At 36.9% G+C, this 27701-nt stretch overlaps 1 protein-coding gene across 2 annotated transcripts; it reads right to left on the reverse strand.

The window, feature by feature from the left end:
- Positions 1 to 95: 95 nt before the first annotated feature.
- LOC129895198 (uncharacterized) lies at positions 96 to 27701 on the reverse strand. Of its 2 annotated transcripts, XM_055970879.1 has the most exons (42): positions 27526 to 27699; positions 26697 to 26772; positions 25667 to 25747; positions 25473 to 25553; positions 24772 to 24848; positions 24600 to 24654; positions 24396 to 24444; positions 24060 to 24197; positions 23230 to 23311; positions 22497 to 22575; positions 22358 to 22407; positions 22079 to 22273; positions 21132 to 21207; positions 20449 to 20529; positions 20303 to 20383; positions 19301 to 19377; positions 19119 to 19173; positions 18962 to 19010; positions 18639 to 18776; positions 17242 to 17323; positions 17069 to 17147; positions 16097 to 16143; positions 15674 to 15885; positions 14883 to 14970; positions 14627 to 14746; positions 14377 to 14495; positions 13360 to 13432; positions 13141 to 13260; positions 12238 to 12306; positions 11976 to 12146; positions 11853 to 11900; positions 11634 to 11775; positions 11400 to 11497; positions 4113 to 4257; positions 3948 to 4033; positions 3765 to 3875; positions 3049 to 3123; positions 2262 to 2327; positions 1943 to 2131; positions 1732 to 1842; positions 1096 to 1176; positions 96 to 637 (listed from the first exon to the last, which is right to left on the reverse strand). In XM_055970879.1, exons 1-42 carry the CDS (start codon positions 27625 to 27627, stop codon positions 452 to 454), a joined length of 4140 nt encoding a protein of 1379 aa, XP_055826854.1. In that variant the 5' UTR covers positions 27628 to 27699; the 3' UTR covers positions 96 to 451. The 2 variants fall into 2 exon arrangements, with proteins under 2 accessions (XP_055826854.1, XP_055826855.1); XM_055970880.1 differs by lacking the exons at positions 96 to 637; positions 1096 to 1176; positions 1732 to 1842; positions 1943 to 2131; positions 2262 to 2327 and adding an exon at positions 2346 to 2956 and having other exon boundaries at positions 27526 to 27701.

Genomic DNA, 27701 nt, shown 5'->3' on the forward strand with positions numbered 1-27701 from the left:
AGATTATTGATGAATTTTAATTGGAGCAGGGAAAAAAAGTTTTATATATAGGGACTTTTGTGTTACAGTGCTAAAGTAGAGGACTATCTCACAAATGAAAGTGAACATGAGAGATTATTATCTCTTCTTTATTAGTACAGGATAATTAGTGCGTTTACGTTGAATCAACCAAATTCGAACTTTATCGAGTCTCAATGCAAGTATCAGACACAGACACATAGGAGGGAAACAAAAATGAAAAGTAAAAACAGACATCTAGTGTTACAACTTGCACTTTTATTCTTCTTACATGCTAGGGCTGATGCATTAACAAGATATTCAATTTGTGACAACGAGGGCAGATAAATAAGATAATAATCTTTTCTTGACCCCAACGCTAACTACTGGGCATTTTCTTGGCCTAGCCCGCCTGATCAGGAGTCTTACACCTTAGTTGGTAAGAAGAAGAATGTTAGCAAGCTTTCCCGGCTGAGCCAAACAGACGCATCTTTTCCGCAATCACTGCTTTCATGGCTTCTTTTGCAGAAGCCATGACATTGATGAGATCCTTCTTACTGGGGCTACTCAATGCATCCATATAAGCCTTGCGCACTTCAGTATTAACATTGAACTTTCTGACACCTAGCTTTATACATTCCTGTTCATTATAAGTGAGAGTAAACTGAAAATTAATCTCGGATTGTCTATCATCTAATCCTAGCAGTAAAAAGGAAAACATTTTGATAAGTTGCCTACCAAAACTAAATCTTCAAAAGAATTGATAACTGAATTAAATCTTGAAATGAAAGAGCATAGATGGATGTTTTAAGATTTATATGCCTATCTAAACAAGTTTGTGACTGAAGCGTAGTTGTTCTTTTGCATTGCTTCAAGGAGTCTCTCAAATCATCAAAGGGACATCACGACCCCCAATTACCACTTAAGACTGTCCTTTTATCAAGAATATGGATAGGACCTTCAACACCGAGAGATTTTCCACCATTACCCCTTTTAAACTCCGTTCTTATATTTGTACTCAGCCTGTTCAACTTCCCCCTTGCCCTTTATGTATTTCACTAAAATGAATCAACACAAAGATGTTAGAATTTAGTATACCTCTATTATTTCCTTTGACAGTCCAGAGGCTCCATGAAGAACAACATGAACTCCTTTCTTTGAACACAAGCCATAGAGGTCCTGTTCTCATAAAAAGAGGAGAAAGAGTGAGTTCAACTTAAAGTAGGAGCAGATGCAGCTTTACTTGGAACATAAATACAGATTCAAAACAATCTTTCGAGAGATGCTATTTCACAAGGAACTCATCTATTATTTTGTTTCCAACTGATGCGTGATTAAAAAACAATCACAATTAGAGAGTGATTTTGGAATCAACAGGCACAACAGAAAGAAAAAGATTGTTGATTTTCTTCAGAGCATGTATCAGTATAGCAGACCAATTTTATAAATCAACATCAATGTACTACAAGTTCGAGAATTGCTGCTCTTATTTCCAAGTATATAATGTGACATGAATAGGTCACAAAATGTTTTAGCATCACAAATCATCACAAGTGGTCATGTTCTCATAGAAAAGGCAGGCGTCTGATATATGAAGTGTAATTGACCAAATATTGACCTCCCTCATGGTCTATATTGATTGCCATATTAAAAATACCCCGGACAGTTAACTCTGATCCTAAATCAAAAAGATGTAAAGGAAACAAAAAGAGGGCGGGAATATATGCATTAGACCTTCAGCAAATCAAGTCTAAGATTTGGACCACTTGGAGGATATTTTCCATGAACATTTCCGATGCACACTGCCAAAGCATCTATGGCCGTCGCATCAATGAATTCATGTGCCTGAAAAGTCATATGAAAGCAAGTTCAGAAATTGAAAGAAGTTGATTTTAACCTGTGGGTGGAGGGTTCGGGGGAGAGAATGAGAGTGAGGGAAAGGGACCTGATTAATATCAGTCAGCTTTGCTTCATAGTCTTCTACAGTCAAATCATCTTCAGTACCTGACAATCTTCCCAATTCAGCTTCTACCAACATCTTTTTCGAGTGCGCCATGGAAGAAATGTACTTCGTATAGGAAACATTATCCTTGAAAGGAAGGTGTGAGCCATCTACCATGAGTGAGTCAAATCCCTGTGGTGTGGTTGAAGTTAGGAGTTAGCACACTGACATAAGAATCTTTGAGCTCTATTTGGTTGGGGAAAAAGTTAAATTAATGTGGAGAGCATAATAAATATGCTCACTACTAGCAAATGAAACTAACCATCTCAAGAACTTCCAACAACTCTTGCTTGGAATTTCCATGGTCAAAGTGAACTGTTATAGGAACCTGTCATTATGAATATGGTTAATGCTTTCTCGGAGATCAAGCAAGATAAAGAACGTGCAGAGGCACAATGATCACCACTCAGATTTTCCAAGTTCAGTTCTCAGTCATCAAAAGTAAGCTGTTTATACATACTTATGATAGAACTTCAGATATATGACATAACAGAAACTAATTACTCCAAAAACCCTACATCTGCTCATAATTTCCAACATTAAATTTTTAATCAAAGAGCATAGATATTAAGAGAGGAAAACCTTTTCTGGATCACAGATTTGACACCCGACCGAATCCATAATATATCGGACACTAGATGTTTTACCGCTTCAAAATCCTGTGCAAGTATGCCAAAAAATTCTGGAGCTATTTGATCATTACTAAGTAAATATTTCTTCTTTTTTTATGCTGTTCAATCTTATTGAAAGATTTAAAGATTCCATATAATTAGTAAAGAAACATATTTCCTTTTGATTGATCGCAGCTTATATTGTGGGACTACACGGGGTATGTTTCTTGCAGTTGTTGATCACTCCTTATATTGATTTTTTCACTTATCCACAAATTGCAGCAGAAAACAGGTTCCCTTAGTCACTGTAGTGCAAATCCATGTTTATTGTCTGGTAGGAGCAGCACTGCAGCAGTATGCATGATTAAATCTAGTTCAATTTTTATCCATTATTCCAGAGTTGCTACAAGTTGACTCACTATCTAGAATATCACTTACAGATGCTTGTTCTGCAGCTGATATGCAACATGCAACAAGTGGAACTCCTCCTTCCTTTAGTGCACTAGGATGGATCTGGAGAATAAAAATAGGCAAAGATTCTTATTGTCACACATGAACCAGACATTATGTTCAAGTAGAAATGTCTTCCCTTCTTTTCCTCCATCAACAGATTAAGCATTCAGAAGAACATATATGAAGATGGAAAACGAAATGGGAAAATCAAGAACTTCAAATTAAAAGATAATAACATAGATAAAATTAATAAATTAAGATAGAGCCCTCAATAAAAGGACCACAAAAAGAATGTCTTAGTATCTCCTGTAAACTAACTTATATACTCTTTTGGTACAAGGGATAAGGAATAATATCCCACGATTTGTTCTATAATGATGGGATAAGTTATCCCATATATAAAGTGGGATAACTATCCCATCGGATAACTTTGTCTCCCATGCCCCATACCAAACAACCCCTTAAATACTACTTCAGTTCTTCTGAAGTAAAATATTAAAAGTGAAAATTAAAACAGATTAGTAGTATGAAAATAACAAAAAAAAAAAACACAATTCTTTCATGATTTTTTAGCACTACCACAAATTTAAGAAAAAAAATGTTATCTTTCAACAGTGCATGCAAAAGTGTATTCAGAAGTTGTAAATATGTCAACTTTTCCGAAGTAAACTTATCAGGGCTAGCAATGACTCTGCTTAAACCTGTAAGATAGCAGGACTATTTTCCTCCTCTGCTGCAGCAACAACTGCCTCAACTCCTTCCAAATTGTAGACGTTAAAAGCACCAACAGCATAGCTTCCCCTCTCAGCTTCCTATTGACAGAACTGAAGTGTAAATCAAGATGTAAAAAGAAAGAGAAAATCATCAAAGCAAAGCCATTCTACCAGTAAGAGTTCCTTAGTTGATAATCTGCCAGGATGAGCCCAGCGTTTCACCACTTCTGCCAGAGCTTTACTGTCGCCAACATTACCTGATATTCACATTGATAGATAAATATTAGGGACCAAAGTACAGGTATTCAACGGAAATACAAAACTTCCATAAATTACCTGGGAAGACAATATATGGAACCTCTGGATGTCTGCTTTCAAGACCCAGCTGCCACAATGGAATACCCGCAAGAGCTTGTCCCACTACTTTAGCACGTTTTGCTTCTAAAGCTTTTGTGGCAAGATCTGATGAGGTAATTCCCCCCTAAGAAAGAAGAACTCAAGCAATTGGTCAAACACTACAGCAATTTCTGTTTATTAAGTTCTCCGGACTTGTTCAGAGAATATGTCAAGATAATGAAGCAACATAGAGCTGTTGTGAAACCTAAAAGATTTACGGCACATGCTGTCGGGGAAAAGAGTTTATAAAAGAAGTTTAGGTTCCCCTTAAACAAGTGCAACTAGGAAAACAGGGAGAACAAAAACCCGGATCAGAAAAGTCGGCCATAAAACAGTGTCCTTAGTTTCGTTGCCACATCCATCCAATACCTTGCCAGGGTAAAGAACATCACCATCTTGGACCCAATCATCAAAGTCCTCTTTTTGGGACTTAAGAGGCATAGCTTCCATCCTACGTTGACTACGCAGTTCTAGGGTTTGAGTCAATTAAACTCTTATCCAACTCGGTGCTCAATACTACTCCCAAAACATGTGCTCATATTAGCCTCATCATCTAGTCCCATTGAACTTTAATTTAAAACATCAAACTCATCATCATCATTACCTCTTCATCAATCATTACACTTCAAAACATCATTTAACCCAAAGTATCAAATTCATTTAAATTCAATGCTTTTGTTCTTTCAAAACTCAATAAAATACATATATAGTATTAGGGTTCATGGGAAAGTAGCCACGAATAACAATTCCAATAATATGAGGGATAAAATTAATAATAATCTCAATGCATAAATATATCTAACTCAATAGAAGAAGAATTAACGCATTTAGAATTCAAGAATTAGGGTAAAACTCAACTATAACTCAATTACGATGAATTTAAACATTGGGTGCGTGGACGAACTCAATCCAATGCTATGAATAGCCTTGCATACCTGAAATCCGAAGCTTTACTTAGAAGAACACTCTTGAACCCTAGCCTTTTCTCCTCGCCGGAGCATTTTGTGTACTTCCTGGAGTATATGAATCACCCGAATAGTATTTCTACACTACTAAAAACTAAAACTATATTTGAGAATGAGTAAAGAAGTGTATAGAGAGAATAGTTGCTTGAGAAAGCTTGATGAACAAAATGAAGAAATAAGGTGGGTATTTATAGGTGTTAAGGAGGGACCTAACAATAAATAAAATAATTACAAAGAATGATCCTGAAAATTTAATGGAGGATTGTGATATCATGGGTCTAGATCCTCCATGGATGGTGAGATGAATAATCTTTTAACGGAATACCCTTTTTCGGAGCTACGTTTGAACAAGATAACTTCCTAATTAGGATTTGGTGTCTTCATATGAATTGTGGCTCTAGAAGTCTCATTTCGTGTTGTTCAAGAATCAACTGAATTGGATCATCCTACAGTGAGATATGATTTTTCTTCTACAAATACTCCATTTCGTCACAACACCAGGTTTTGCAAAAATTAATTTATTTGACCTACTTAGCCTCCGAATCTTAAGTTATGGTCTTCACGAATGTTGTATAGAATGATGTCGGGGTTCTTCAGCAACTTGAATCATTCGAGGAATGAAGATTACTCAAATAGTCAATGACTCAAACTCAAGAATACAGGTAGATACTTAGCCTCTGAATCTTAAGTTATGGTCTTCACGAATGTTGTATAGAATGATGTCGGGGTTCTTCAGCAACTTGAATCATTCGAGGAATGAAGATTACTCAAATAGTCAATGACTCAAACTCAAGAATACACATCGAGTCAAACTCAAGAATACAAAGGTAGAAGTAAGGAATATTACCTTGAACATCATCATCGGAAGGCACAAATAGATGAGGATATTTAGCCTTCATATCTTCTTCAGCTTCCCATGTAGCTTTCTCAACAAACTGATTTCTCCACAAGACTTTGACTGATGCAACCTCTTTGGTTCTAAGCTTGCGAACCTGACGATCAAGGATTTGGACAGGAATCTCCTCATAGAAAAAAATATCTTTTACTCCAATATTCTCAATAAGGACAACCAATGAAGGATCTCCCAAACACTTCTTAAGCATCGAAATGTGAAACACAGGATGAATAGCCGCTAACTCTGGTGGTAGCTCTAACTCATAGGCTACATTACCTACTCTCGTCACAATCTGGTAAGGACCAATATATTAAGGACTTAACTTCCCTTTTTTCCCAAATCTCATCACACCCTTCATGGGTGAAACCTTCAAGTATACCCAATCATTCACCTCAAATAACTTTCCTTTCTTTCCAAATTTCATCACACCCTTCATGGGTGAAACCTTCAAGTATACCCAATCATTCACCTCAAACTCCAAATCTCTTTTCCTAACATCGGTATAGGATTTCTGGCGATGCTGAGCAGTCATCAACCCCTCTTGGATGATCTTCACTTTCTCCATGCTTGGTGAACTAAGTTTGGTCTAATCAACTCAGATTCACCAACTTCAAACTAACCAATTGGTGATCTGCATCTCCTCCCATAAAGGGCCTCATAAGGAGCCATCTGAATACTCGAGAATGGAAACTGTTATTGTAAGCAAACTCAATAAGGAGTAAGGTCATTGTGATGCAGGGGGGACTGCAGTCATCGTAACTAAAGCAACAAACATGGAGAGGCAAGTAGAGTAAATAACACAACTGAATGATCAGAATGATAGTAGCATGGAGACTGAGGATGCAGTACCACTGATGTTTCAACTACCAACAGAAGGCCAAGCTAATCCAGTAAATCATCCACACTGGATTAAGCAACACATACTCAGATTGAGTACAAAATTTGGGGTAGACTTAAGAGGATGTGAAGAGAAAGCAGAGGAGCTCTTCATGAAAATCGATAATAACAAGCAAGGCAACAAGGGAGACAGGGGGAAGTCATGTCTATTAACAAAAAAGGGTGAAGGAATTGAAAGGTCTTGAATTGGACACAAAATTTATGAGCTTTGGTACTAGAAGTTGAGGGGGATACCTGGCCATAGAACAATGATGAAGCTAAATATAGTTTCATGGAACATAAGGGGGATGAACTGTGCTAGAAAGAGGGGAGTGATTAAGAACATTATGAAGTGCTGGAAGGCTGATGTGGTTTGCTTTTACGAAACAAAGGTGGAAGGGGAAATTGCTAGTATTGTTAAGAAAGTATGGGGGAATAAATGGTTGAATTATGCTCAGTTAGAAGCCAGTGGAACCAGGGGAGGTATTGTTATTATGTGTTACAAAAGGGAGTGGGAAGGAAAAATCAGAAGTGTGGGGAAGTACTCTATCACCTGTAGCTTCACAAGGTTATGTCAAGATTTTAGCTGGCATTTCACAGGAGTATATGCTCCAAATGATAGAGAAGAAAGGGAAGAGACTTGGTGGGAAATCGGGGCTGCCAAGGGTCTGATTTCAGGTCCTTGGGTTCTTTGTAGGGATTTCAACACTGTGAGGTACCCATCAGAAAAGAAAAATTGCAACAGAATCAACAAAGGAATGACAGACTTTTCAAACTTCATAGAAGACATAGAGCTAGTTGATCCTGAATTATATGGGGGAAAGTACACCTGGAAGAAAGGAGACATATATACAACAGCAGCCAGATTGGACAGAATCTTGTTCTCTGAAGAGTGGGAAACAAATTTCAGAAATATAAGACATAATATACTTCACAGAGTGACCTCTGATCACTCTCCCATAATGTTACAATGTGGTGATTGGGAAAACACAAAGTCATACTTTAAATTTGAGAACTGGTGGTTGGACATAGAGGGTTTCAATGGCAAAGTAAGAGGATGGTGGAATTCTTTCAACTTCAGAGGGAAACCTGATTATGTACTGGTTGCAAAGCTCAAAGCACTAAAAGAGAAGCTAAAAGAATGGAGCAAAACTGCACAAGGGAACTTCGGAACTCAAAAGCAAAATGTTCTGAAACAACTAGCTGAATTAGAGGAGATACAGGAGCACAGAACCCTGGGGACAGAAGAGATAACCTCTAGAATAGCTTTGAACATGGAGTTTGAAAACATAACTAAAAGGGAGGAAATTGCTTGGAGACAAAGATCCAGGGCAGTGTGGCTAAAGCAAGGGGACAGAAACACTGCATTCTTTGATAGAACTGCAAATGCACATAGGAGAAAGAACACAATTTCAAAGTTGAAAGCAGGAGAAATTTTGAATAAACCAGATGAGATACAGAAGGAGATAGTTACTTATTATGAGGAAATATACTCTGAGCCAGAAGACTGAAGACCCTATCTGCAGATGAGAGATTGCCCTATGATTCATGAAGAAGAGAACAATTTACTTCTGGCACCTTTTGAGCAGCAGGAAATACTAGAGGGCATAAGAGCATGTGCAGGGGACAAAGCACCAGGGCCAGATGGTTACTCCATGACTTTCTTCCGTCAGTGCTGGCACACCATTAAACCTGATCTGGTGGCTACAGTGCAGAATTTTCATGAGGTAGAAATGTTTGAGAAGAAAGTGTCCTTAATTCCTAAGAAAGTGGGAGCTGTGGAACTGACAGACTTTAGAACTATTAGTTTAATAGGTGGGGTTTATAAGATCATAGCTAAACTTTTGGCAGAAAGGCTGAAGAAGGTACTACATAGACTTGTATACAGACAACAAATGGTATTCATAAAAGGTAGACAAATTATGGATGCAGTCTTGATAGCAAATGAATGTGTAGAATCTAGACAGAGAAGTCAATGCCCTGGAATTCTATGCAAGCTTGATATTCAGAAGGCCTATGACCACTTAAATTGGAATTTCTTACTACTTATGATGCAAAGGATGGGTTTTATAGGCAAGTGGATTAGATGGGTGAAATTCTGTATAAGCACAGTTAAGTTCTCTGTTTTAGTCAACAGAACTCCCAGTGTCTTCTTTCCATCTCAGAGGGGACTGAGACAGGGTGACCCCCTATCACCCTTCCTATTCATTCCAGCCATGGAAGGATTGAGTAATCTGATTAAGACAACAAAGGTGAAGGGTTGGGTAAGGGGCTTCCAGGTCGACAACACTACACAAAATGACATGGAGATCACTCATCTACAATATGCAGATGATACTCTTATATTTTGTGAAGTAGTGAGAGAGCAAATGGTGATTTTAAGAGTAATATTCATCATCTTTGAAGCAGTTTCTAGATTACACATCAACTGGGGAAAGAGCTTTATTTACCCCATTAATGAAGTGGCTGAGGTGGATAGTTTGGCAGACACTTTGGGTGGTAGAATAGGGGAGCTACCAACTATATACCTAGGTAAGCAATTGAGGGCAAAGAGCAAATCAAAGGGGATCTGGAATGGGGTGATAGAAAAGTGTGAGAAGAAGTTGACCAATTGGATGAGCCAATATTTGTTTAGGGGAGGTAGACTCACTATGGTTAACAGTGTGCTTGATGCATTACCAGCTTACATGATGGCTGTGTTCCCAGCACCAGACAATGTCATAAAGAGGATAGATGCTTTGAGAAGAAACTTATTATCGTAGGGAAATGAAGATAAAAAGAAGTTCCATTTAGTCAAGTGGGAAGAGGTCATTAAAAACAAGAAAGAAGGGGAATGTGGATCAGGAACATGAAAAGGAAAAACAAAATCCTTATGTTCAAATGGTTGTGGAAGTTTATGACAAAAGAGACTATGCTATGGAAAGATGTGGTCAAGGCAAAATATGAGATGGAGAATAGATGGATGACAAAGATGGTGACTACACCATATGGATGTGGTATCTAGAGATCAGTAAGAAATCTCTGGCCTTTGCTTCTATCTAGAATCAGATTCCAGGTGGGTAATGGCATGAAGGAGTTATTTTGGGAGGACAAATAGATAACCCAAAGACCCTTGAAACAATTATTTCCAGACTTATACTCACTAAGCCTCCAGCAAAATGCAACAGTCTCTGGGATGTGGACAGGAGAGGGGTGGAACTTGCATCTTAGGAGGAACTTAAATGACTGGGAGATGGGAAACATAGAGGCTTTTCAAGACACAATGGCACAATTTAGCAATCTGGCTGATGGGGAAGATAAGGTTGTTTGGAAGATTGGCAGCAAAAGGGGTTTTCAATGTCAATTCAGCTTACAAAGACCTCAATCATCCAAACGACAGGATGGAGCACTGGCCATGGCAGATGATCTGAAGAACTAAAATCCCATACAAGGTAAATTGCTTCACGTGGCTGCTAGCCAAGGAAGCAGTGTTGACACAAGAAAATTCGAGGAAGAGAAAGTGCCAACTATGTTCGAGGTGCTACTTATGTGAGGAACAGACAGAGACAGTCAACCATCTCTTTTTGCATTGCAAATGGACAGATCAACTATGGAGAATATTCAGCAGTCTTAGAAAGATCACTTGGGTGAAACCAAGAAACATAGCACAACTTCTAAGTTGCTAGATAAACGTGGGCAACACTATAATAAAGGAAGAGATATGGAAGATTGTCACAGCTTGCATATGGTGGACAGTGTGGAAAGAAAGGAATCAAAGCTGTTTTGAGAGCAAGAAGAACAAATTACAGACTTTTAAGATGAATTGTTTAGCTCTTTATTATTTTTGGTGTAAACAAGTAGTATTAGTACAGGCAGAGGACCTTTTTGATGTTTTAGACTATTTGTGACAAAAAGCACAAATAGAGTATGTTAGGTTGTAATATGTTTTGAAAGGGGGACTACATTGATGTAGTATACCTGTGGTTATATAGAGGAAAAAGTTACCATTATCAAAAAAAAAAAAAAAAGAGGCAGTGTCCTCAGATATCCCCCCCCCCCCAAAGGTTTCCTTAGTTCTCAAATCTTCAAAAGAGTTACATACTGGAGTAAATTTCAAGTTCTACATCTGTTGATTTTTGTGTCTCGAGATTCACAGTGATTCGTCATATTCATCCTGCTTTTTGCTTCCATCCAAATACATAGATGAGCATGAATAATCCCCGCCCCTGCTTTTGGATTAGGAAAGTGTACACATGTTTTAAGACTCTTCAATAAGAAGGATAATATTAATTTACAATTGCAACCTAGACCCGGGTTTTGACTTTAGTCAGTCAATCATTAAATTAACAAATCCTTCGAACTCCGCCCCCCTAATTTGACACCTCTCAACAGAAAGCTAAGTGAGGAAAGAAAGAACTATAGAAAAGTAATGAACATGATGAATGTCCCTTCCACTAACATGCACATAATATAGAAGAAAGTGAAACAAGCATACGGGGATAAAAGAAGTACCTTTGCAAGAATATAACGAGGCCTCGTGGTTATCCGCCTAACTATCTCCACCAGTGCTGAGCTTACCTTGAAATTGATCTCTAAACTCTCAGAAGGAGCTGGGTATTGTAAGATGATCAGCAGCCAAAATTAATTTTTTTTAGTACAGTATGTTAAAAGCACAAAAAAGTGAATGCAAACAAAATCAGGATGGCAAGGAATTAGCATTCATCATTAGATAATATGAAAACTCACTTTTGCCTGTGATCAGCTCTCTACTGGTCATTATGAGAGTATCTTTATGATTTTTAAGGTACATGTTTGCCATTTCAGAAGCTCGATTGATTTCGTCCTCCCTCGTTTCTGATGACTCCATGGCAACTTTATTAACTGAAATCTACTTTTCAGGAAAAGGATTTTAAAAATTAGCTTCATATTTTCAGCAAAAGTATCACATACACTATTCAGTTTTACCTCTATAGTCTTCAAAACATGACCATATTGCAGTTTTAGTTCTTCAACCTGCAGTGAATTTGAAATATAAATGTGATCGAAATGCCAATAGAAATTAAGCTTAAAAATCTTGTTATATTTGACCTGCTTTGTTGTTTTTGGAACATATGAACCCACAACAATAAGTCCACCATTTCTTTCTCTATTTATTCCAATATCATTTGGCAAAATTGGATATTTTTGGATGATTCCAACTCGAGCAGAAACAAAACTGGCAGCAGTACGGCACAAAAAGTGTTTTCCTTTTAGTTCTGCCTGCATATAGAGCAAAGAAAATGAAGATCAACTTACATTTCGCAGACATGAAAAAGAACACATATCAAATGTAACGGGAATGCTATAAAACCTTTATCATTCCAGCGGCAAATACAGTCATGTCTCTTTCACTAGCTGCATTGACTATACATGTTGAACCCTGTTTACATGAAATGCGATCAGGAGCAACAAATAATTAAGGTCAAGTTTTAGTAAGAAAAGGAAAACTCAAGCCAGCAAGAAGTTTTCCAAGCCCACAGAAGAGTGCAAGGTTCCTTCTCACTAGCCCTAAGTAGTTCAGGGACTGAAATCAAAAGTTTCTGTAAAGCTCTTCAGAAGGAAATATGGGAAGTTTGTACAAGATGATTGTGCTTATGCAGAAAATTGTCTAGCACTTGGCTGGCAGTTGTGAACATAGATTGCTCACTACCATCTACAACTCTGGCATTCACTCGCAAATTCAAAACATATACAGCCTCAAGGGTCTTATTCTTCCCCTACACATCGGTAACTGTCAGTGAACTTCTCTATTAGACTCTCTGGACATGACGGTAATGTTATGGAAGAAAACTAAGAGAAGTTTAAGGGTTCAGTATGCATAATTCTAAAAAATGAGCAAAGTTTTCGGCTGTAATGAAGGGTTTGAGAAGGTACGCATCTATGATTTTGTAATCTCATAATTCCACGTTTAATTCAAATTCAAGTTTTATGCGTATGAACCAAAACTCACATACAAAGCTCCAGATGTAGAATACCATCACCCAAAAGACTCACAAAAAGCAAACTTCTAGCATGAAGTCTATTCTCTAAGGAACTTTGAGATCATGTTAAGAGCTGTACAAAAGACTAATACATCCCAAAAGAGGAAAGTGCCAAGCATAAGCTAGCCATGTTGATAAACAGAGTCAGATGATGGATACTTAATGAATCAGTGGAGGTAATAAAATGAAAAAAGCAATTATGTAAGAGTAAGGTGGTGATGACGCTTATGTACCTTCTGCAAATTACAGAGATGTTCACAAACAGCATCTGGTCCACCTTTTCTTAAAAGCTGGATGGAGATGGACGAAACACTGCTAGCAGGTCTGTGGCCCTTTGTTTTTTCTTCTACCCACTAAAATATCAAATGGCAAAAAAAAAAACAGAATAACAACTACATCAGTTTAGTGTGAAGCAGAAAACATGTTTTCCTTAGAAACAGGCAAGGCTTGACCTCACGGAGGTTGGAAGATTTGTATCCAAATGCAGCATCTTTAGCAAATTCTGTTTCACCTGCGGGAACAAGTCTATAGACAAGAAGACATAATTAGTGATTTCTGGAGTGCTATGTGACAAGAATGTGCCACCAAAACTTAAGGGCAAGTTCTACAAAGTGGTGGTTAGACCGGCTATGTTGTATGGGGCAGAGTGTTGGCCAGTTAAGACTTCTCACATTCAAAAGATAAAAGTTGCTGAGATGAGAATGCTGAGATGGATGTGTGGGCACACCAGGAGCGACAGAATTAGAAATGAGGCTATTCGGGACAAGGTAGGAGTGGCCTCGGTGGAAGACAAGATGCGGGAAATACGACTGAGATGGTATGGACATGTGAAGAGGAGAGACACAGATGCCCCAGTGCGGAGGTGTGAGAGGCTGGCCATGGATGGTTACAGAAGAGGTAGGGGTAGGCCGAAGAAGTATTGGGGAGAGGTGATTAGACAGGACATGGCGCAGTTACAGCTTACGGAGGACATGACCTTAGATAGGAGGATGTGGAGGACCCACATTAGGGTAGAAGGCTAGTTCATAGTCTCGTTATTCTTCTCTATTCATAGGTGTAGTAGTGCATTACGATCTCTTGTGCTTTGACTTCTGATTTCTGTTATTTCTGTTATTATTTATTACTTTCTATGCTTTGATTACTCAATTTTACCTGTGACGCTTTCATTATTTATTTAATCGTTATTTGTTATTAGTATTTATTTATTTGTATTTATTTGTTATCTATTCGTTATTTGTTTGTTGTTTTTCTCATAAAGCTTTTAATTTTCTATTCTTATCTAACATTTTTTATGCATTTATGCTTTTACTGAGCCGAGGGTCTCCAGGAAACAGCCGTCCTACCTTGGTAGGAGTAAGGTCTGCGTACATTCTACCCTCCCCAGACCCCATGTTGTGGGATTTCACTGGGTTGTTGTTGTTGTTGTTGGCAAGTCCAAACAACTAATATACGTCAAATTAGAAAAGTACCTATCAGAATCTGCAACATAATGTGTATCTCCTATGGTATAACGGCCTCCTTGTAAGAAAAAGGGACAGATAATCCATGCATCCATCTCACCCAGTACAGAAACAGCTGCATGTGCTTCCTAGGTAGCATAAAAGGATATCTTATGAAAGTGTGTCAAGAAAGGACGACAACTAGAACTCAATCCCAAACAAGTTGGGGAAAGAAAGGCCCCCAAAGGTTTAATTTCTGTCAGCTGATCTCCATCCTTACCTCAGGGAAATGACCTCGTAAGGTTGAATCACCCCTCAGAACCACTGTGTAGTCTGCTTTTTCCACTGACTTGGCAGCAGAATCAATGTTCCTACAGATATCTGCTATCAATGCACTAGCCTGTAGTGAGAAGCTTCAGTTAATGATGTCACAATCAACGAGATAGGTAACTTAGCCAGCAGCTGTTAGACTTTAAATACAAAAATTCATTGAAGGGATTCGATGTAGAAACTCTTCTTCAACATAAGTCTTTTACCTTCTCAGAAGTCAATGCTCTGGAATTAGTCAAAATGAAAAAACATTTAGGCCTCTTTTTGAACTCTTCAATGAGTGACTCAATGCTCCTGCAAAAATTAGCAAGTTCATGACTGGTAAAAGTAACAAAAATATTTTGAGGTTTTTATACCCTGCGCATAGCGGGAGCTTAAGTGCACCGGGCTGCCCTTTTTTATCTGTATAAGAATCAAATAACAAAGTTTCATCTCTGATGGAGATAAGAAGTACGTTTACCAAGAGCACTATAAAGCCATATGGAGAGGAGAGAATGATGGGAATTCAAGCTAACAAGGAAGGGTAATTCTATTATTATCATCTTCTATACGATTCAATGTATTAAACAAAATAGATCTCAACTCTCTTTGCTTGTAAGAACAAGAGAATGAAGGAAATAGATAAAGAACTGAGCAACCTGTATCTATAGCTAGTTTATTTAAGTTAAACATTACAAGTATCTAGTTCCACAAATAGCTGGACTCTACTTTCTTTTGTTTGGTCTCACACCTGTAATACAAGTGATTGGCCTATAGACTACACTTTACGAATGGGGATTTTGGTTGATTATTTCAAGCTTGCCCACTTCCACACCTTAAATAACATGCATAATACACAACACATATTAAGGAATGAAGAAAGTACACTCCAAAACTCAATCTTCCTGCCACACCATTTTGAATTCGTAACACTAGCTAGAGTCTCTGTTTGTGAATCCAGAAGGCATTTTTTTGGAAAATATAAAACTGTCTCTTGAAATTCATAGAAGCATCTTACCATTCTGTCAGGACCTCAATATCGTGAACAGTTTGAGTCCCAGTTGGATCATCATCCAGAACAATTAAAGTCCTCAAACTATTCTCTGTTAAGGTACGTATTTCGTTGATCGGATCCGTTGGCCACTCAGAAGGAAGGGACTGCAATGCAGATTCTTTATTGAGAACAGGAAGTTTGCCTTCAACTTTGACTCCACTCAGCGTCTCATAGACCTGCAGAAGTTTGAGATAGAGTAGATGGTAACTATTAGCTGAACCATTTTCCTAACAATTTATGCCTATCAAATAGCTTTTCATGCTGCAGTATAATTGACAGAGAAAAACTACATTGTCTTTGGATTAAACTGAATGATACTTGAGCATATTTTCATAAATTCAAACATTAATTAACATGACATCTCTTATTATACACAGCTGGCCATACCTTCACTACAGCAGCATCATCCAATCTGCCCCATCCAGCAGCAGAACCTAATCAAACAGTATGAAGACAGGTTACACAACATGAAAGAGAGTGCTTTTGCAATACAGCAGTTCAACTTACATGCTCAAACGCCATTAAGTTAAACATAGGTTAACTAGAAAAAAGAGTAATTTGTGTTGGTTAAAATAGGGTTACGAGGACAGGTCCATAAAAATATCTGGTTAAACCCATGGCTGAGATGGCACAGAACTGACAAATCTAAGCCATTTAACACTATTTAAATGCTTTATTGGAAGCCATGATAAATATTGGCTAGCATAAGGGGACCAACTCATTGGGCCTCACAAACTTCTACATCTCATGATTGAAAAGAAAAGAGGAAAATATGCTTTGAGAGAATGTCTACTTCATCCAATTTTTCACCCAAAGAAAAAATTAGTACTTCATCAAGTACTAATTTAGCATGATATTCAGGGACAATTTGCAAATATATTTGGATAATAAAATGGTGAAGCAAGTAAAGCTGAAATCAATGTCCATAGACCATAAAGCAAACAATGAGAAACCCAAATTTGTTGTACTTAACATTTTCTTCTTTTTAATTAGCAACCGTAGACTTTCACGGTCTTTTGAGCATAAATTATTAAAGTTCCACCATATGACAATAATATGCATCACTAGTTTTCTTCTTTCTAGAGGAGTGACTCGACAAAGAAACCAAATATTATAGTGACAACAGTAACAAGCAATCCTAGACAGTAGACAGTGCCAGTATCTTATCGTTGTAATTCTTTTAGGTAAAACAGAACTTCAAAACCGTCACTATTGCTGCAATCAATGAAACTGCACTTGGATACCATTGAGACAGGTGGGGGGTGAAAATGGAAAATCTCATTTGCTGGAGTGCTGGACCACTGTAGAGTGAAAGATACACAGAGTTAAAATAGAAAGTAAAAGATCTCTTAACCGCACCTGACAGGAATAATTGGTGTGCAATGTTTGCAATATGAAGCGGTACTCTGCATGAAGAGCCTTCACGAGAAACAATGCCCTGTTAAAACCACAAGAATAGACTTAACGAAATTAAAAAAATCAATGTTAACACAGCCGCAATATGAAATGTGTTCAATGTTTATTAGCCTCACCAGATCCTTCACGAAGATATCAAGTGCCGACAGCGGCGTATAATCATTTTCTATCATGTGCGGCCCGCGATTCTCAAACATCCTGCAAAAAGACAAATCCAAATAAATCCTACTGTTCACACATTAACACAAATCTCATGCCACAGATTAAGCGCAATTTCTAGAAAGAAGTAAATAGCTCCATGATGAAATAGGATTGAGGGACAGAATGAAAGAGGTAAAGCAGGTAGAGAACCAGAAATTCTCAGGCATCAGTTAATATTTTTTGAGTTGTGAGGAAAGCAGAAGACTGGTAATTCATGTTTGAACTAGGATATTACAGGAGCTCAGAACCTCATTTTCCTACAGGGTGATATATTAGAAGACACCATAAAAGTTAAGCAAATATGCTGGTATTAGAGCAAATAAGTCAAGGTTACTCATTCTAACATCATCTCAGTTCCACTAACCGACGAATTAAACAACATGATTTCCTGCTTAATACCACGAGACAAACCAATACATCTGTAAACTCTCTCACAACTCATGAAACCAACCTCCCCCGAAAAAAAGAAAGAAATACAAAGACATGTTTTTACCATGTCTTATGAAATTACGACTTTGCTAGTAAAATGGGTTACAATAAGATGAAAACGTCGAAGCTTTTCCTCTCATATCTCTGAAAATGACTATTGTGGAAGACAAAATCAATTATTGAAGAACAAATAATTAAACAAATAAAAGCATCCATTCACTAACAATAATTTTTTTTAGATGAAATGACATACACAATTCAAAACAGTATAAAAAAGGAAGTCTTGATTTGAGTCTTGCAACTGTTAAAGATACAACTAAATAAATATAAGTATCCCTTTTTTTTTAACTAATTTATACTTTTAGATGAGGCAGTACATACAACTCAACAACTATTTCTACAATGACCAAAGAACCAACCAGCAACTCATGCACAACACTGTGAGATGATTCCTTGAAGAATAAAATTTTTAAAGGTTTCCTGGTTAAAGTCAATCATGAGTGAGCTTCTCGAAAAAATGATACTCACAAGCATAAAGACCACTTTTTACACAGAAATATCTAACTAACTAAAAAAAACTGACTTCCTTTCCAAACACAAATTCAAAAAATATATAGCTTGGACGCACTCTCAATCATAAATGAGTCCACGATTCCCGTCTCTCTAATTATAGGACCGGGTTCTGCATTCAGCAGTAAAGCATTATAATATTCATAGCTACAAATCGGAAAAATCAGGTTCAGGGTAATATCTAATAAACTAATTTAATGTCATGCATTGCTGCAAACAAAACTAAAAACTGAGCAAAACACAGCTTCTTTTTATCTATACTTGAATGTAAAGAAAGAAATTGTTTTCTTCAATTACGGTATGGGTTACCTACCAAGATGTTCCCCCACTATTTGCAATGACATCAAACAAAAGTCTTGTATTAAGACCCAATCGAGCACCAAATGCCATTGCCTCAGCAGCTGATGCAATATGAACTCCAGCAAGAAGTTGATTGACCATCTTTACAGCACTGGTGGATACACATATATAGAAGTCAAAAACCGATGTACTATTTCAAGGACAATCATTGAAGAAACAGCAAGGTCTTTATAAGGTGAAATGATTGGAGAAGTATTTGCATGCCCAAATGAGAAACTACTATGAAATCAAGTGATACAGTGAGGTCAGGAAAGATGATACTCAGATTAGAGGTACCTGCCAGCTCCACAACTTCCTCTTATAATATAAAGCTTCTCACTTAATGCTGTTTTAGGAAAGCACGCAATGATCAGTACCTTAACAGAAACATTTGATATCACACAGTAAAAACTAAAGGATATTTTGAGATAAAATAAAAGATTCCACTTCTTACCAGCAAGAACTGAACCAGTGTGCTTGAGAGCTTCATCCGTACCTGATGCCATTATCTAGGATTGGTTGTGATAACTTCAGTAAGTCACCAGACAAGGTTCACCCAAACAAAAAACACTTTGGAAATATGAAAAGCGATCACCAAAATCTAGGATTTGAAAGGTAATTTTTTCATATTCGCACCGTAAGGGTTCCATTAGCAGCCTTTTTGACCCCACCAGAAACAGGAGCATCCACTAATTTTAATTTCTTCGAGTCACCTATCAGATGATAAAGGAGAAGCATATGTGAGTCACAAGAATGATAATAGGTGGATGATATGAGGATAATGCCTGCAATATTTCGAAAAGAAAGCCATTACTATCATACAATTGGAGAAAACTCAAGATTTTATAATCTCTGATCACAGTTTGGCAGAAAGTGCAAGTGATGAAGCATCAAGAGTTCATTAAACTCCATTTAGTTCTCTTGAAATTGGCACTGTCACGTGTTGGAAGAGGCAGTACATTCAATCATAGGGCCAATATTCCAGTCTATTCTAAATCAGAAAGCGGTATCATATTGTCAGACAAGGCTATCATCCCCCAATATAAATCTGAAAACAAAACAATGTGCTTGCGCACACAACATGTCACTTTTGCTTGAAGGTGCAAGTAGCTCATATCCTTGACATGGTTTGGTCATGTCCTACGTTGACCTCCAGATGGACCAGTTTGCAGGTGTGAAACCATGTTAAGGTGTTAAAAGGGGTGATACATACCAAAATTCACAGGAAAGAAAGTTTTTTTGGAAAGGCTTAAAATCTCATGGAATGAATCCGTGTAGACTTAGTGAAAAATAGGACACAATTTAGAAAAAGATTTTAAAAGGCGATAACAATTAGTTAAGAATACGTGTTAGTCATGTTAGTACGATTACTTCAGATCTTGCTTTCTATTAGTCTTTTAGTCTTGTAGGAGATTTCTACCAGTAGAGAATATACAAAACTTCTAACTTTCTTTTATTTTTATTTTTATTTTGTAAACTTGTTTGGAACTGAGGTTTAATCATTGTTGTATATATCTACTCCTTGAACTGGTATATTCAGGAATGGACTTACCTCGAAAAGAATGAACAAGAAAATGCAAGGAAATGTATTACAAGAAGGAAAGCAAACTTCAATGGAATTTGAGAGGAAATACTTACTCTGCAAGCGCTTCTCGAGCTGGCTAACAAATGATGGAGAAACTGTTGATGAGAGGATAATAGATGCTCCAGATGGAAGGGCTATAAACACCAGGAGAGATGGTTAGTCTTGCCCAAAGATGCAGAAGTGAGAGCATAGTATTTACCTGACACAGCGCCTTGATCACCATAAAGAACACTTTCAGCTTGCAGTTCGTTTGTGACCATTACTACAAGTACGTCTACATCTGAAACAATTAAGGTGGAAAAACAAACATTTAAAAGGATCAGTAAACGGCAAGCAGCATCAAACTTTTGCATTAATGCTCATCAAAAAGTAAAGAAGCAATTTTTAATCACATATTAGGGTAAGCCTCTGCCAAAAATGTAAGGTAAGGCTGCGTATAATAGACCCTTGTGGTCGGTCCTTTCCCCGGACCCTGCTGCATCGGGCTGCCCCTTTTATATTAGGGAATTCATCTTATAGCTAAACTACTTAACATTGGAATTGTTGAGCAGAAAACAAAGGATTATCTGACAGATACTTGTTCTAAGTCATGCCGTCCAGATCCAAGAATGATGGAAGCGGAAGCACAAGACCCTTCTCATTTTCTTCTTGACTGCAGGGAGACAGGTGAACTTGACTTCTATAAGATTGTAAGTCAACCTTGTTCTCGCTTAGTCTTGTCCAGAAAATAACTCATACAATTAAGAAAATAAACAGAATAGCGCAGACCCCTAGAACTTAAAGCTCTTTGTCAAACAGACAAGATTTTCGGACAACACAAGACCTGAAGATTGTCATCAATTTCTTTATGTATGATGCACACTTCAAAAAGCATCTTAATACCTTGAGATACTTCTGCAGGAGTACTCCCAGTCAATCCACCAGCATCTGCAAATCGAGATAGTGACGGTGGATATACCTACAATTTCATGAGAAAAGGACTGTCATTACTTCCACTTAGTTATTAACTTTAAATAAATCACAGCAAACATCTGAATTCAGCAAATATAGAACAATACACAACAAAAAGCATGTGGATACACTTCAAGGTACTTTGTAAGGAGAGATGTTTATTGACATAGCAATATGCACAAAATGTTGTTAGTGATCAGAATAAATTAATGAACCCAGTATTTTCATTAACTCAACAAAAATCTGTCTTGCAAGTCATTTTCAGCTTCTATTTTCTTGTAGAAATTTCTTTGACGATTCAGAAACAAAAGCCACAAGTAAAGACATATAATCTCAGTTACTGAACAAAATTGAAGAATTTGTTCCTACTGTTACTTGCAGTTTAATTCCTCAAAGTATCTCTTCGGATGTAACGGCGGAGAAGGGAAGGAAAGAATATCAAGAGATTAGCTTTTCCCTTCTGAGTAGGTGGGACAAAAAGATGACCAAGTTTTTCCAACCACTTCCTTACTTTGAATTATTAAACACACCCTAAAAGTGAATCACCTTCTACACTTTTTCAAAGGGCAAAAGATGTTGCCCGAAAGCCATTATCCTAAACTTTGACATTGCTTTATGTGCAGATACTTCATTTTTACCCCAAATTTAAATCTACAGTGATTCTGATGCACTTCCTGAAATTCAGCCTTAGACTGAGGAGTGTGCATTTCAAATTAAAATTTTAAATTTCCCACCACTTGTTTAAAACATTTCAAAATTTCTAGTAAATGGAAAATGTATTATTTTCCTTGAGAGTCTTTGGGAAAACACTATCATTGACTCAGGTAGGATATCTACTACTTAGTCATCCAAAATTACAACAAAATATAAGGCATTACATCATAACCAAGGACGCAGAAATTTGATTTCAGCAGATGAGTTGCCATGCCAAATCCCATAGCACCAAGGCCAATGAAACCAATTCGCTTGACAGTATCAGATTGGGAAGTAATTTGACTGGCCAGTTCCTCAGGGTTGTAACTTTTAGAATTGACTGCATCAGCTAAATTTACCCCAAGTAAACTTTCCCAAACCTGTAGCACATCCTGCTGTTAGTAGCAGATAAAAGAAGCTCATGCTACATTACCGTAGCAAAACCTTGTGTACTCAAACCTGACCTTGAGCAATGTAGAATCATCATCTTTCTGCTGTTGGGGATGTGAAGATCCTGTAAATGAAATGCAAAGCAACTGAGATCACGTCTAAATGTTACTATTGTCTTCCACAAAACAAAATATGAAGGAATGTGTACTATGCCTGCTATGAGTTGCTGATGAGCAACCGTTAGAAGTGGAACGGGGAATTTATGTGATTTCGCCATGTCTAGTACATTACCCTGAAGTGCCCCAAAAAAGAATCAGGGAATGGGAACTCTACAGCAGTAAAGAGATGACAAAAATTATTATAAGAATTTTCAAGCTGTAGCCAGACGCAACACCATGAAAGAGAAAAATCATGCAGAATTTCTTTAAGTTCTTCCCTGTGCCCCAATAAATTGGATGTTTGCTTTTGGGCTGATTTTGAAAAGCTTGACCAATTTCCTTTGATGAAAAGTTTTCTTCCCTCTAAACTCTTCAAACTAATATGAATTATAATCACTTTATGTTATTTCAAACTGGACGTGACATCCTTTTAACACTCCAATATCATTTTAAGCATTTGTTATCAAATTAACATAAAATCTTTTCAAACATCGTATTCTTGACACCAGCTCAAAATGAGTCTATCTCGAAGGTAATATATAATTAAGGGAAAACCCAGGATTAATAATAGAAAAGAAACACTGAGAGGTGCCTTTCTGAAAGAATGCGCATTTAAAACTTATGGTTTCTCGTCTGAAGAAGGCATTATCTGCTCTAACCTGTTATAAGCCATAAATCATATTATGGACAGAGGATTAGAAAGAGCATTTCATCTTACAACAGAATCTGAAGAGTAATGTTAGCTCTCAAAAGAAAAGAACTGTGGAAACTCAACACGAGAGTCTTACCAAATTTTGAATGAAAAGGTTGAGAAAGAGATGTTTGGTCTGGTTGCCCCTCAAAAGCTGGGGAAGAGAATTCTTGAAAACCCTGCAAAATTTGAGTATTAAGAAAAAATTGAGAATGATAGCATGTGGAAATAATTAATCATTACATAGAGAAGTAACACAAAATAAACAGAGGACACGAGAAATGAAGTGCATAGTAACAGAGCTAATTCAACTGACAACTATACATAATAACATATGAAGACTTTTACAAATGACTAATAATAGATCTAAGAAAAATTGAATTCTCGTGGTTCAACAACAACACAAACTGACCCCCAAAGACATGCCCATGTGTACACCTAGTTTATAGCTTTCAGCATAAGACTACACATTGAACTGGTCGAATCAATGATACCTAATCAAACACCCAACTATATACTTAAGATCAGTTCGTACACGAGTATTCAGCAATGATTATGAACTTGAACATAAAAATCGAACTCTAAGACTTCTTAACTAACTATCCCTTTAAATCAGCACAAATGTTTTCAAGCATTTTTTTTCTTTCAGCACTAATTCTTGCACTCATGAAGAAGATAGGATAGATCATTTTTTCGCTGACATATTCCAGCAGTAATAGTACTTGGAAACTAAGTGATCAAGTGCAAGATAAACTTTAGCAACTGAGTAGGAGATTGAGAAATAACGGTGATGCACTAATATCATACTCTTTTTGGAAGAATAAACTATCTAATTTAAGATATTACACTAAACACCTTCATAAAAGCCTTGAGGATGATTATCTATAAAATGAGACTAAAATGAAATGAAAATGTAAATGCAGTCACCAAGAATTTCCAGCAGCATTAGATATTATGTCATAAAGTATCCATGGATGAATTCCAGCTTGAGCACCAAGACCGATGGCCTCCACCGAAGCAACAGAATGAATTCCTTCAAGGAGCTCAATCACCATTTTAGCTTTGCTGCAAGCATATTTGTAACAGATAAATAGATTGCAACAAAATCATTATACTAACACAGCTACGCAGATTAAATCATGATATTTAAACTTAGCATACTACTATAATTCAAACTGAGCATATCATAATTGCTCGACTTCTCTCAACAATGACATGAAAAACAGCAAAAGTTTGTAGACATGACAGATATACATAATGTACCTTCCGGCACCAAGTTCACCCTCAAAGGTGTATAGCTTTGCGCACATGGCTGTCCACAGGAAAAAGCTGACTCAGAAAAGCAAAGAAATATGAGAGTAACCAATTCTCTCAGGTTCCTGTAGTTTTTATATTTTTTAAGAATAATGATTTCAATAGTGAAATTCCGCAAAAATAAATCCAGAATAGCAAGACAAACTACTGCACCAGAAAGAATGGGCTGTGCTCTAGCAATGGACTCCGAACTTCCAGAGGAAATAATCTATCATCATTGGAAAGAAAGAACAAATATTCCTGGCATCAGCAAAGGATAAAAGTAGAAGATGAATTTCTAGTGAACTCCTCAGGAATGGGTTTCACGGGGAATTTTATGTCTTACCATAGTTTTATCATTCAGAACATCTGATACTGCTTTTGAGACATATATATCAACAATGAAGTTTGTGCCATAACAATCTGCATTAGTCAAAAGAAGAACAGTTTGAAAGATTAGCAGATGTCTGTTAATTTTTTACGGGCAGTTACACAAGTGTAAATCCCTATATTTCCATCTTCCTCTATTTTATCCTCAAAATGTCAATCCCAGGCATGTGCCCAGTTCACCTAGATAATTCACCCATCACAAAGAGTAAATGATAAGAATCACGAACGCTAATGCCCTACAGGTCTTAGCTTATGCTCTAGTGGACTATGATATCTTACTTAAGTTCTTATCACAAATGCTAGTTCATCTTACAGAGTTACATTCAACAAAAAAATAATATTAAGGCCAATTTTGTTGTATCTCATATGTCTAACAAATCATCAAATTTGCTAAGATTCAGCAGTAAAATGCCAGTTGAACTCAACTGGACAGAATATTAAAAGGAAACCCGAAAGCACTATAGTGCAAGAAATTTAAAAACCACAAGACAGATATTCTGCGTAGTCATCCATCAATTAGACTTCAAACGTCACACGAAAACTCAATTATACAAGGGGCATGATAAGAAAGACACAAATTTACTTTCACAAATATGCAACATTATTACTTCTAAATATGGAAATAAAATTAGAAAATTATCCAGATCAAGATGTTGCCTCTTAGAGTCAGCTCCAACTTCTGAATCTGTGAAGGTAATACATTTGAATGGAAAATGATGACTGTGTCTTTGCTTAATCCTGTAGAGCAAGAAAAACATCAATAGAAAGGAAAGCAAAGACAAAAGCATTGCACCTTCATCAAACTGATCAGACAGAAAACTAGGATATATTATCTGTACATAGACATTTACCGTTTAAAACGCCCTTGTCCCCCAGGATTAAATCATTTATTTGATCAGCATGAGATAACAATATGACCAGTGCAGCTACACCTGAAAATGGTGAAGTGGATCAGATAGTATTTTGGTACTTAGCAAGACACCTGGAAAAAATGTAAACTTTCACCATATAATGTCAAGCAAGGTAAGCTATAAAGATTGTTGCTTCACTCCATCGTATTTATTGGAGACAGCAGCATGATTGTTGCTTCATTGCTACAGGCAATATTAAACAGAAGGAGAGGTCTATCTTCAGTATACATCAGAGAACGAGAACGTAGGAGACATCACCTTCTTTTAGGTCTTCCGATAATCACGAAAGGAAACATTCTAGATTATATTGGTGCAAAATCTTCTGGAGGGCTACTAATAGATTACATCTAATGTTCCAGATCACCACAATATACTACTTCTATTACATTCCCAAGTCCCAACATCTTTTTTGCTCCTTCAAAAACATAGTGTTCTAACACATTAGCAATAGGGCGTCCAAAAATATCTTTCGATCAGAAAAAAAGGAAATAAAGACCAGCCGCATAAAGACAAAACAGACAAGAAAGGCCAAACTCCACAAGGAAAGACAAAGCTAAAAATTTGTAATGTGAGATCATTTCCTCACAAGGGAGCTGAAAATGGGATTTTCCGTCCAATTTTCAGTATCTTAAATTGAACTTGAATCATGATGGCAAATCTATTAAAATTTATGGATAATTGAGAAAAAACAGAAAATTCAAAATGTTAAGTCAGGAAAAAGACGAGAGTTGAGAACATGGGGATTATGGCAGTTTAAACAGTTGAATAGAACTATGAAGGAAGGATGAAACAAGAGGAGGAGAATTCTTCAAACATAAGAGCAAGGTTTGATTTACACTAGGTTTTGAGGTGTTCATCAATTCTCTGTACATGGTTTAAACTGGGACATATAGCCAAACATTACAAGGAAAATCTGAAAGAGAAGGTTGTGGGATATGAAACAAAAAGAAAATGTGAACTCAGATCTCACCTTTCCTTGCCTCAGTAGGGTTGGCACATACTTTACCGCCTAGCTTTGAGAACTTATCAACCAAAGGACTGCCTGCCTGTTGATATCACATATCAAAACCACCAACCGTAAAGGGCATTACCAATCTTAAGCAGATGACATTGAGAAAAAGAAGCAGACGAGTGTAGAGAGAACATAGGTGTCCACTTTCTTTCAAACACATAGAAACTTTATGTCAGGTGCCGAACCAAGAAAATCATCCTAGCCCCAATGCTAGAGATCAAAGAAATACAACTTCACATATTTTTAAATAAGTGGAAAGAAGATTTAACATCTACAATATTCTATAAATCTGTAAATAAAATTAGCTACAATTCTGAAACAGACCCAAGCAAATGTTCATATAAACCAATAGTAAATGGAAAACATTTCAAAGAAACTCTTCAATATCAGGCATTTCTCGAAAACTTAAAGTGCTTTTCTTGAAATCTTAAAGTGCTTTTCTTGAAATCTGCTTTCTCAAGTAAACCACCCATGAGAACTTACAATTAGAAACCTCAAGGCACTGCATAATGTACTTTCCATCCCCCACGGCCCACCCACCCACACCCCAAGAAAAATTTGAAGGCAAAAAAAAGTCATCTAAAGCATTAGTTAAATTTTTAATTTACGATCTTCATCAATCATTGACTACATCTTGATAATTATCTTGATGAAAAAACACTGATCGTCTAATTATCTATTAAAATCACAAGAAAAACAACTGATAAGTACTAGAATGATCGAAAATCAAGAAATTAGAAACATAACAAGAAGAACTAGAATTTATCAACAAAAAAAAGTAAGAAACCTCGAATGCCTGAAGAGAGTAACCCGAATGAAGAAGCGAAGTAGCCAATTCCAAGCTGATATCATCCAAACCGACGAACCCAACTACCCTCCCAGTAGCCATTACTGAAGCAGAGAGAAACTGAATCAATGGGGGGAAAAAAGAGAGCAGCGTGGAATGCCTTTGGGTTGGTAATT

Source organism: Solanum dulcamara, chromosome 7 (genome assembly GCF_947179165.1).
Source record: "Solanum dulcamara chromosome 7, daSolDulc1.2, whole genome shotgun sequence".
In the NCBI taxonomy this organism is placed as follows: Eukaryota; Viridiplantae; Streptophyta; class Magnoliopsida; order Solanales; family Solanaceae; genus Solanum; species Solanum dulcamara.